This window comes from Heterodontus francisci, chromosome 6, assembly GCF_036365525.1.
Source record: "Heterodontus francisci isolate sHetFra1 chromosome 6, sHetFra1.hap1, whole genome shotgun sequence".
Lineage (NCBI taxonomy): Eukaryota > Metazoa > Chordata > Chondrichthyes > Heterodontiformes > Heterodontidae > Heterodontus > Heterodontus francisci.
In genome coordinates, this window is record NC_090376.1 from 71,849,250 (window position 1) to 71,861,798 (window position 12,549).

At 43.4% G+C, this 12,549-nt stretch overlaps 1 protein-coding gene across 2 annotated transcripts in view; it reads right to left on the minus strand.

Moving 5' to 3' along the window:
• gab2 (GRB2-associated binding protein 2) overlaps nt 1-12,549 on the minus strand; it is a 415,117-nt gene that overhangs the window by 50,246 nt on the left and 352,322 nt on the right. For both annotated transcript variants that reach the window (XM_068033915.1, XM_068033914.1), the window contains exon 3: nt 6,836-7,073. In XM_068033915.1, coding sequence (XP_067890016.1) covers nt 6,836-7,073 — 238 coding nt within the window. The remainder of the gene's footprint in view (nt 1-6,835; nt 7,074-12,549) is intronic.

The following is a 12,549-nucleotide window of genomic DNA, read 5'->3' on the forward strand; positions in this document are numbered from 1 at the left end:
CAGTGGCCTCCCTTATGGAACAGTAGATGGCAACTGTGAGATGTGTAAATACCTCCAGCTCCCCACCTGGAGGAAGCCAGATGCATAAAAGTTCATTGCCAAAGTTACCTTTGCAGCCCTGGCACTGCAGCATCCTTTCCCTGCTCTGATGCAGTTGTGAATGCAATAGGTGACAGAACTCAGTGAGGACATCCTTACTGAAGCATAGACATCTCACACATTGTTCCTTGCTGAGGTTCAGGCAGAGGATATGGCCTCTTGTTGAGGGTCATTCTCCCCCTCCCTCCTCCCTCTTCCAGCAGCTTTTCCTGCTTTGCATTCCCTCTGCTCATTTTCACAGTCATGCTGTAATCCAAAGGGAATGCCTATTAGTGCACCTATGTCTGGGAACAACTAGTTTGTGCAGAAGCCTTGATGTCAGAAAAATGTCCTTCAACATCATACCACTCCCTGTAGACTTTTGCAACTTAAAGGAATTTTGAAAAGCACTAAACAATGGTAGAATCATACTAACAGCCAAAGAAATCGCTTGTAAGTAATTTATGATCTATTTAAATAGCTGCTTAACAGGTGTTCAGCTGTGCGAGGTTAAGAGAGATGTTAGCTGGGGCGTTGAGCTCAAAATTGACACCGTTGGTGACAAATCAGCATTGCACGCTGATCATGATTTACCTGCTCTACATGTTAGCTGCACATGGATAAGGTCCTCACCAGGCGCGACTCATAGCAGAAGTTTGTGTATGTGCTCAGCTGCCATTTTAGTCCCTGAAGAGCACCTACAGTGCCCAAATGGGTGGTACCAAGCCCAATTTCACATCTACTGAGTCCAAATCAGGAAGTTAGAATATTTAATTGAATGTAAAATCATGTACAGAAAGCAGAGAGAGGGAAAGAAAGATGGGATTAAGAGTGTGAGCTGAAAGAGATAGAAAGAAGAGGTAAATAAGATCCAACAATAAATAAAGTCTGAAGGAATGAGACTCCACATTTGTAAATGTTAATTTTCAGTGTCAGTGAAGTTGTTTGACAATAATTAAGACTTATCACGCCATTTAAAAAATCACTTATACTTGAATGGACAAGCCCTACCTTTTCTGGCGTATTTAGTGAGTATCTATGGGTAAGTACTGCAAATTCATGCCATTCAAGTATTTCAGCAAAGTACTAGTGTAATGGAGCTTGTGGAGGAGCAGGATAAGTCGGACTGCAACTGGATTTCTGTGATTAATTGCGCATGTGTGGATGCTGGAAGTTTCTGTCTGGTTTACTCCTTAATGAAGGTGAGTGCTGATAGCATTACTTTAAGGTGGCACAGTGGCGCAGTGGTTAGCACCACAGCCTCACAGCTCCAGGGACCCGGGTTCAATTCTGGGTACTGCCTGTGCGGAGTTTGCAAGTTCTCCCTGTGCCCGCATGGGTTTTCGCCGGGTGCTCCGGTTTCCTCCCACCGCCAAAGACTTGCAGGTGATAGGTAAATTGGCCGTTGTAAATTGCCCCTAGTGTAGGTAGGGAATATGGGAGTACTGTAGGGTTAGTATAAATGAGTGGTTGTTGGTCGGCATAGACTCGGTGGGCCGAAGGGCCTGTTTCAGTGCTGTATCTCTAAAAAAGAAAAAGAAATGCAAGCCATTAGCAGCAGGGAAAGGGAATCAAAGAGGATTTTAGGTAATGAGTGAGAAACACTATTGAAGAGACAAAAATATTTGAAAATTAACTGAGAAAACAGGAAGACAAATAAAGGTTAACATCCAAAGAAAACAACAGACCATAGGAAATGCAATATTTAGGACTTTTATGAAGATATAAGAAAATTAGAGTGGATAAGACTGCTCAGATATGGTAGTGGGAATCTAACCATGTAAGTGAAGGTACGATAGAAATAATAAATTAATAGTTTACATTTCTTTTTACAAATGGTGCTGAAATTAAATACAGGTGTTAAACATACAGGATGGTAGTATGGTGGTAATGTTACTGGACTAGTAATCCAGGGGCCCACTAATGCTCCTGAGACATGAGTTCAGTTCCCACCATGGCAGCTGGAGGAATATAAATTCAATTCATTAATAAATCTGGAATGAAATACGAGTCTCATTAATAATGATTATGAAGCCACTGGACAGTCACAGAATCCCATCTGGTTCACTAATGTCCTTTAGGGGAGGAAATCTGATGTCCTTACCCATGTGTCTCCAGACCCACGTCAATGTGGTTGATTGTTAAGTGCCCCCTGAAATGGCCTAGCAAGCCACTCAGCTAAAGGTGGCTCAAGGGCAATTAGGGGTGGGTAATAAATGTTGGCTTTGCCAGTGACACTCACATCCCAAGAAAGTATATGAAAAAATTAGCATATGGAATGTTAAGAGATAATTGTAGAAAAGGAAATGTTTCTGGAGAAAGTAGCAGAACTGTTTCATGAGGGTCAGTAATCAGAGAACAAAGGTTTAAGATAATTAGCAAAAAAAGTCTTGGGGAAATGAGGAGACATTATTTAATGCAGCAAGTTGTTACAATCTGGAATGAATTGCCTGAATAGGTGGTGGAAGGAGATTCAAAAGTAACTTTCAAAAGGGAGCTGGATTTACACTTGTAAAGGAGAAATTTTCAGGACTATGGGAAGGAGCAGGACAGTAGGATGAATCGGATAGCTCAATTAAGAATTGATTTAATAAACTTCAGTTTTAATATTTTTGAGAGAGTTGACAAGGAAAGATTACTTCCTCTGGTGAGTGACTCAGTGCCAAGGGATCATCAATATAAAATTGTCATTAAGAAAGTGTGAAGAGGGGTTAAGAGAACTTTCTTTAAGCCAAGGGTAATTGGAGCATGGAATGTGATGCTACTGGAATTGTTTAAAGCAGAGACTTCAAGGAAAATATGAATATTTGAATCAGTGGAAAATAAAGGGCTACAAGGAGAAAAATGGACAGTAGGATTAATTTTGGATTTCTCTAGCAAAGCGCATAGACATGAGAGGGGGGGGGATGTTGGTTATGAACTTGTTCTGTGCTGTAAACCTCTATGGCTCTGTTTCAAATATATAACTTATTAAACAGTTCTTTGGAGAACAATTAGGTTAACAATCAGAGCAGACTTATGCAGATTAAAGAACACAAATGTCAGTGTACTGCTATGTAGTGCTCTATTTTGTTTTCTGGTATGAATATGTTCACCTTGGCGGTGTGAGAATGATCAGGTCTAAGGCATTTCACAAGTGTGACCATGCATTATGGTCTTGCAGTACTGGGTTTCTGTCATCAGAGGACACCAGAGAACTATCTAAATGCCTGAGCATATTCAACCAGACCCACAGCAATGTGGTTGACTCTTAAATGTCCTCTGAAATGGCCTAGCAAGCCACTCAGTTGTATCAAATCACTACAAAGTCAATAAGAAATGAAACCGGACAGACAACCCAGCATCGATCTAGGCCCCAGAAATGACAGTGGCAAACCCAGCCCTGTCGACCCTCCAAAGTCCTCCTTACTAACAGCTGGGGGCTTGTGCCAAAGTTGGGAGAGCTGTCCCACAGTCTAATCAAGCAACATCCTGACATAGTCATACTCACCGAATCATACCTTACAATGTCCCAGACACTGCCATCACCATTCCCACCGGCAGGACCGACCCACCAGAGATGGCGATACAGTGGTGTACAGTCGGGAGGGAGTTGCCCTGGGAGTCCTCAAAACCGACTCCGGACCCCATGAAGTCTCATGGCATCAGGTCAAACATGGGCAAGGAAACCTACTGCTGATTACCACCTACCACACCACAACCACCCCCCACCCCCCTCAGCTGATGAATCAGTATTCCTCCATGTTGAACAGCACTTGGAGGAAGCACTGGCGGTGCAAGGGCGCAGAATGTACTCTGGATGGGGGACTTCAATGTCCATCACCAAGGGTAGCCCGATAGCACCACTATTGACTGAGCTGGCCGAGTCCTAAAAGACATAGCATCTGCAGTAGGGGGTGAGCGAACCAACAAGAGGGAAAAACATACTTGACCTCGTCCTCACCAATCTAACTGCCGCAGATGCATTAGTCCATGACAGTATTGGTATGAGTGACCACCATACAGTCCTTGTGGAGACAAACTCCTGTCTTCACATTGAGGATACTCTCCATTGTGTTGTGTGGCACTACCACCGTGCTACAAGGGATAGATTTCGAACAGATCTAGCAGCGCATAACTGGGAATCCACGAGGTGCTGTGGGCCATCAGCAGCAGCAGAATTGTGTTCAACCACAATCTGTAACCTCATGGCCCGGCATATACCCCACTCTACCATTACCATCAAGCCAGGGGATCAACCCTGGTTCAAGGAAGAGTGCGAGATGGCATGCCAGGAGCAGCACCAGGCATACATCAAAATGAGGTGTCAACCTGGTGAAGATACAACACAGGACTACTTGCATGCCAAATAGCGTAAGCTGCATGTGATAGACAGAGCTAAGTGATCCCACAATCAACGGATCAGATCTAAGCTCTGCAGTCCTGCCATAGCCAGTCGTGAATGGTGGTGGACAATTAAACAACTAACTGGAGGAGGTGGCTCCACAAATATCCCCATCCTCAATGATGGGGGAGCCCAGCACATCAGTGTGAAAGATAAGGCTGAAGCATTTGCAACAATCTTCAGCCAGAAGTGCCACATTGATGATCCATCTTGGCCTCCTCCTGAGGTCTCCAGCATCTCAGTTGCCAGACTTCAGCCAATTCAATTTACTCTGCATGACATCAAGAAACGACTAAAGGAACCGGATACTGCAAAGGCTATGGGACCTGACAACATTTCGGCAATAGTACTGAAGCGCTCCAGAACATGCCGCACCCCTAGCCAAGCTGTTCCAGTACAGCTACAACACTGGCATCTACCCGACAATGTGGAAAATTGCCCAGGTATGTCCTGTACACAAAAAGCAGGACAAATCTAACCTGGCCAATTACTGCCCCATCAATCTACTATCGATTATCAGTAAAGTAATGGAAAGTGTCGTTGAGAGTGCTATCAAGTGGCACTTGCTTAGCAATAACCTGCTCAGTGACGGTCAGTTTGTGTTCTGCCAGGGCCACTCAACTCCTGACATCAATACAGCCTTGGTTCAAACATGGACAAAAGGGCTGAACTCCACAGATGAGGCGAGAGTGACTTCCCTTGACATCAAGGCAACATTTGATCAAGTATGGCATCAAGGAGCCTTAGCAAAACTGGAGTCAATGGGAATAAGGGGGTAAACTCTCCACTAGTTGGAGTCGTACCTAGCGCAAAGGAAGATGGCATGCTTTTTGGAGGTCAATCATCTCAGCTCCAGGACATTACTGCAGGAGTTCCTCAGGGTAGTCTCCTAGGCTCAACCATCTTCAGCTGCTTCATCAATGACCTTCCTTCAATCATAAGGTCAGAGGTGGGGATGTTCGCTGATGATTGTACTATGTTCAGCACCATTCACGACTCCTTAGATACTGAAGCAGTCCGTGTAGAAATGCAACAAGACCTGGACAATATCCAGGCTTGGGCTGATAAGTGGCAGGTAACATTCGTGCCACACAAGTGCCAGGCAATGACCATCTCAAACAACAGAGAATCTAACCTTGACATTCAATGGCATTATGATCGCTGAATCCCCCACTATCAACATCCTGGGGGTTACCATTGACCAGAAACGGAACTGGAGTAGCCATATAGATACCGTGGCTACAAGAGCAGGTCAGAGGCTAGGAATCCTGAGGCAAGTAACTCACCTCCTGACTCCCCAAAGCCTGTCCACCATCTACAAGGCACAAGTCAGGAGTGTGATGGAATACTCTCCAGTTGCCTGGAAGGGTGCAGCTCCAACAACACTCAAGAAGCTCGACACCATCCAGGACAAAACAGCCTGCTTGATTGGCATGCTATCCACAAACATTCACTCCCTCCACCACCGATGCACAGTGGCAGCAGTGTGTACTACAAGATGCACTGCAGAAACGCACCAAGGCTCCTTAGACAGCATCTTCCAAACCCACGACCTCTACCACTTAGAAGGACAAGGGCAGCAGATGCATGGGAACACTACCACCTGCAAGTTCCCATCCATCCGCACACCATCCTAACTTGTAACTATATCGCCATTCCTTCACTGTCATTGGGTCAAAATCCTGGAACTCCCTTCCTAACAGCATTGTGGGTGTACTTACCCCACATGGACTGCAGTGGTTCAAGAAGGCAGCCCACCACCGCCTTCTCACGGGCAATTAGGGATGGGCAATAAATGCTGGCCTAGCCCAGCGACGCCCACATCCCATGAACGAATACAGAAAACAGATATTTAAAGTTGAATTTCGCCTTCAAACAGCAGGTCTCAGAATTTTTATCTGTGTAACATTTAACTACCACTGTTGTATTCTATGCACATTAGTTTTGGAACAGTGAATTGGAGAAATCAGTTTGGACCCTACACAAATTACAGTGTGAACTTCCATCAAGCCTCAAGCCATAACCATGCAGGTGGGAGAAGAATGTTTAACCAATAAATCCAAGAATTGCTTTTCACAAACACAAACACACTGTGAACTAGGTTGATACCGGTCAAACTCATTTCACTCAGTCAATAGAAAAAATAATGAAGAATGATTGGGGAGCAAATCTTCCCATTGAATAATCATCTCTGGCATCTGCTGCAAGTTAATGTTGATGAGTTCAGTCCAGTTACCTTTGATTCTGATTTAATGCAATGCACAACATGACCCAACTCTGTTACATATTCTGACGACTACACATACTGTGAGCCAGATATCAATGTTGTCATGTTGGCCTGCTGTATTGAAAATCAAAGCTGGAGATTCATACCTAGCATTTTCTGTCTTCTTGCTCATACATTGGTGCAGGAAGAGGTAGTCCTGTGGTGCACTGGATGAAAGAATAGGCTGAACCGGGATTGGATTTTCAAATGTAAACACTGATGGTTGACTGGCATGTGAAGAACTCTGGGTGCCATGATCTCCAACGAGAGCTTGCACAGAACCACCAAAGTCAGCAATGGATGAACGAGGAGCCTGAGATCCAACTGCAGCATTCCTGGCAACATCTGTATAGAACAGAAATGAATCCTTTTATGAATGGGTTTTTTCATAACGCAAATATAAAAATACTAAAATTAGAAACAAATAATAAGATAAGTCCACGTCAAAAAGCACTCTTATGTTTCAACACATCAGTATAATAAAACACAATAAAATGCTAGTGACAGATCTAATTGTATAAGTCAGAACTGAAAGAAACAGTATAAGACAATAATGTTCAAATTTATTTCATCTTCAGCTATAATTTGTGATAACAGTATAATCTGGGTTTGATAATAGAATAAATTATAATTTTAATTTTGGCCATGCCTCCTTCAGATTTTTTTTACACTTTAATAGTGCTTTCTAATCTTTATCCTTATCGTGCCATGGATTAGTTAACTCCTACAGTTTAAATAATAGGCTGAATTTTCATTCTAGGGTCCCAATCCTGATGCCGGGATGAATTCTGGGTCAGACACATGGAGATGCCAGTAACAGGACCCTGGAAACGATTTTAGAGGAGGCTGCCAATTAAATGGCTGCCTGCGGGAGCCCCATCCAATTAAGGACGGCGGACAGGTAGGCTCCTGAGGCTGGAGAGCCAATAGGAGGCCCACCAGCACTGAAAGATTAGCAACCCTACCATCGGAGGTGGGAGCTGCCGATGTAAGTAGGAGAAAAAGGGGGCATGCCAAGATGGGGGCAGCACAGTGGTTAGCACCACAGCCTCACAGCTCCAGCGACCCGGGTTCAGTTCTGGGTACTGCCTGTGCGGAGTTTGCAAGTTCTCCCTGTGACTGTGTGGGTTTCCACCGGGTGCTCCGCTTTCCACCCTCAGCCAAAGACTTGCAAGTTGATGGGTAAATTGGCCATGATAAATTGCCCCTAGTGTAGGTAGGTGGTAGGAGAATTGAGGGAAGGTGGGGCTGTGGGATTAATGTAGGATTAGTATAAATGGGTGGTTGATGGTCGGCACAGACTTGGTGGGCCGAAGGTCCTGTTTCAGTGCTGTATCTCTCTATGGAGGTGCCCCTTTTACAAATTTATAAATACGAAGAGGCCACAACTGCCAGGCCATCATCTTGGAGGGGCAACCCCTCAACTGGACGGCCAGCAGCCACAGCTGTGGCCCTATGGTTATGGCGGATGCTGGAGTTGTGGGGGAGGGTGGGGGTGGGATTTCCTTTCAGGATGGATGCTGGCTGCCAGTCTGCTGCTGTGAGGCCACCTCCATCCCTTGGCCGTGTTTCAGCCTCATCCAGTCAGCGTCGGCAGAGTGGCCTTCACAGGCCCTTTAGGTGGCTTAATTGGCTACCCGCCATTTACGGGTGGGTAGCTGTCATACTCTCCAATCCAGCCTGTTTCAAAATGGCCCAAAGGCAGGAACATGCCAGCAAACCGGCACGTTGGCTGGTAGTGGGAAATTGCCAGCCAGCCCACCTCTGGTCCCGCCTCTTCAGCCAAATGAAAATATGGTCTCATTTGTTCATCAGTAGGTCTCCACTTGATACATAATCATATAAACCTTCGAGAGTTACAGGCCTCAACTGTCTGAAAAACTGGGCTTTGAAGCAAGTTTTCAGCTATCAGAGGCCCGTTTGTTCATTGTTGCTGCTTTCACAACTTGCATGTAACACACCAGATTTCAGCTGACCCCCCTCTATCTGCATTGCCCAAATGCTGATCAAAATGTGGTTATGTAATTGTTTTTGAAAATAGTGAATGTGCTACACGGAAACAGTGCATGGTGCAAACTTAAAGCAATGAGTTGCTTTTATATATAGGGACAATAATCCAATGGCAGGAGGCCTGAGGCCTTCAAGCCCTCCGAAAGCGACTAACCAGCAGGAAGTACACTGGGAACCTGCACACAGCTTTGGAACAGTTCATTAAACCCCCAAAATATATTAAAAGAAGGAGCTGCTTCATTGTGAGGTTGGAGTGCCTGAGCAATGCTCCAGCCCATTTGTGAAACGGATCTGTGTCATGTCTGTCCTGAGCCTGGTGCTCCTCATGGCTGAGAAAAAATCTCCTAGCACAGAACAGAGAGAGGGTTCCAGAAAGTAGGGCTGAGTCAACTGAAGGCTTTATTACTAAATGTGGAGTTGAGAAATGCACAGGAGGCTAACAGAAGGCTGAAGGAGCTACAGGAGTTTATACAGGTTGCGTGAGTCGAGCTTCTGGAGATCTGTAAATGAAGATGAGAATTTTGAATTTAATACACTGGGGGACAGGATGATTGGTGAGGTCAGGAAATGGGAAAGGATGCAAGTGGTGGAGCTTTGGATAAGATAAACCTAGCTTCACCAAAAATATAAAATTAACCATATATATGGCGTTTACACTTGAGTCATAACATTCTAATCTCACAAAACATACCCATTTTGTATATCCTTGTATAACAATGTAGCATGAAGCACCACCACCTTAAATATAATTAGATCAGTTGGTTATTAGCCATATCTTTTGAGATCATCTAGGTTCAGAGTTTCTGAAGACTGTACATTAGTCACTGAATCTGAAATTCAGTAAAAGCATTTATTCCCAGAGGAAGAGTGAGTCATCAATGTTTAAAACAACCATGTATTGATTTTCTTAAAGGATTTACCACATCAGTACCCTTTCTGACCTGGACAGCTAAAAGCATTCATTCAGACAACCTAAACACATTTAGCTAGTGGATGAATTTTTTTTCCTGATCTAAATAAAAATCTGGAAAAGAGACACAGAAGAATCCTGGGGTATTATTATGCCTTTAAGATTTGAGTGGTATCAGGATTAATCTGCCATGTCTGTATTATTTTATCTTGGACAGGCAGTGCATCAAACATAAAAAAATCAGTAGAAATATAGGGCGAGATTTTACCTGCCCCCAGATGGCAGGCTAGGACATGGGAAGTTTCCCAGTGGCTGGAAAGGCAGCAGCTCAGCTGCCTACCGACAGGAAGCAGGCAGCTAATTTAGCCAATTAGAGGCCTAATTGAGGGCCATCTTCCTGGGCCACCAGCAGCATGGAGGTGGTCTCCCAGGGGAGGGGGTGCCAGTGGAGCCAGAGGCTCCAAAGCCCAAGGAGGGTATTCCACCGGCAATGGCCGACCCTGACTCCGCTGCTGGCCCCAACAGAAAAAGAAGTGCCTTCCTCCCCTGCGAGGGCGCCTCAAGATGGAGACACCCTCTTGATATCCTTGCTGTCTCAGCAGCAGCCACCACTCTCAGTGGCGTTAGTGAGGCTTCTGAGCTGAAGGCCCTCTGATTGGGCCAGCAGCATGGAGTGTTCATCCACCTTCCTTAATTGGACAGCTGGTTCGATGGAGGCCAATTAAGATTAAGAAGCTGCCTCTGGGAAGATTGCCACCATGGTCCCATTGTCTGCCTGTGCAGGTTCGAGACCCACATATGGACCTGATAGAGGGACTTAACTGCTTCCAAGAAAATTCTTGCCATATTTTCTTCAGGTAATATTTTATGATAATCTTGCTGAAGCAATTGCAATAAAATTACAACTTTGATAGACATTTAAGTTCATCATAAAACTTTTCAGAATTCTTGGATTCAGTTATTGTTTTGCATTTGACAGTCATTTCTTCATAGCATTCACTTTCATTACTAAATTTCATGTGAGCTTTCTAACTTCTAGTCACTATTGTTCACCAACCATTGGAGAATGTGTTGTGAATGATGCCAGTGATGAAGTAATATTACGTAAGAGTGACATTGCACCTGAAGATAAACAACAATGGGATGAGTAACATTAGGACGTTTGTGGCAGAAAAGAAAATGTAGGTATGAAATATTCTAAATTATTATGCACATGACCACTTGAATATTTATTATATTTAGAAATAATTTTTTGAATTAAACTTATATTTCATAGAGCAGATAATATAAAAGAAAAGTGAATTGCTTTGGTTTTTAAAAAAAATGTTATTCATCATCATTGTCAATTTATTGGCATAACAATCATTCTACATTTTCATACACATTTCTGGACGAATGGGCCCTGGAAATCCACAGCCACTCTCCAGTACTCACTTTTAGCAGGAGTAATGCAGAGTGGCTGGATATTAGACTGGGACATGGATATGCTGAGTCCTGACCTGGTGGCTAACTTTTCGACATGGCTTTGTGGCAGAATTTCTGCCCTGTTCCATACAATCGTCATAAAAGGGCCTTCAGAGGGACTCGGCTTAAGGCCAGCACAGGTATGCCAGATCAGACGATATATCCCTGTTGTTGTCACACCTATTGACAAGTTATTGAACTACACAAGGTATGCCAAAGAAGTTTTATTGCAATTGTGTTAAGATTGGCCTGTTTTCTGTTGTTCCGACTATTCAATTTGCATTTCACTAATTCAGCTACAGAAATGTTATTGTCATTTAATTTTATTAGAAACTCACAAAATCCACAAAAGTAGGGCTATTCATTCTTTTTTTGAAAAGGAGCAAAATATCTCCCTGGATGAATAGAGGCAAGTATCAAATCCAAAGCTGCCTGCGTTGTACCCTTTCAGATTATGTCAGAATTAAAAGGAACCATTAAACTGCATCAAGCAAAAATGTAATCAATATTCTTTGAACAATTCTCACGCACTTTTAACAAATACATATATATATGGGAACAGGGGAGCCACATGAGATTAGGACTACTGCTTAAATGGAGGATAAACACCAACACAGACTGGTGGGGCTGAACAGCCATGTTGTACCTTCTGTGCAATTCTATGCAATCTGATAAGAGTATCACTCTATCCCTTACATCTTCCAATCTTTAATATGTTCTGATGAAGGGTCACAGACCTGAAACGTTGACTCTGTTTCTCTCTACGCAGACCCGCTGGGTATTTCTGGCACTTTCTGTTCTCATTTCAGAGTTCCAGCATCTGCAGTATTTTGCTCTTATCTTCCAATCTTTCTTGTGTTTCTCTATTTTATCAACTTGACTATGGATAGCACTCATCTAAACTTCCTTTTCATTTCTTCAAAACACTGAATGCACAATCCCGTGTGTTCTTCCTTCCTCCTATATCAACACTATGTTGAAATCAAGATTCATTGCCTGTTCTCCTAAATCCACTCATTCCTCCACTGTATCACAAATTTGTGGAGCACCTTTCATCCCTCAGTCTTTCCTTCCTCCAACAATCTGCAGACTTTTAAATTCAATATTTCCTGATTTACCTCATTTTCTTTTTTACTGCTTCCAGCCTTGATGGTTAACCGACACATGGGCCTTTGGCCTTTCATCTTTGGTTTCTCAATCAAAACAAAGTTCCTTATTGGCGAAGTTAAAATATTTTCGGCCCAATCAAATGTAATTTCTATTTTGAAATCATGATTATTTAGAATCCAATTTAAAAGTGAGATTTTAATAAATTATTGAAAACATATTTATTATTGGAGTTTTAAAGATGTGGAGCGGATTGAGAAGAGGAAGTATTTACTAACATAACTGCGTAATTGAGAATAGTTTTCCAGTAGTATGAGCTGGTATCCCAGT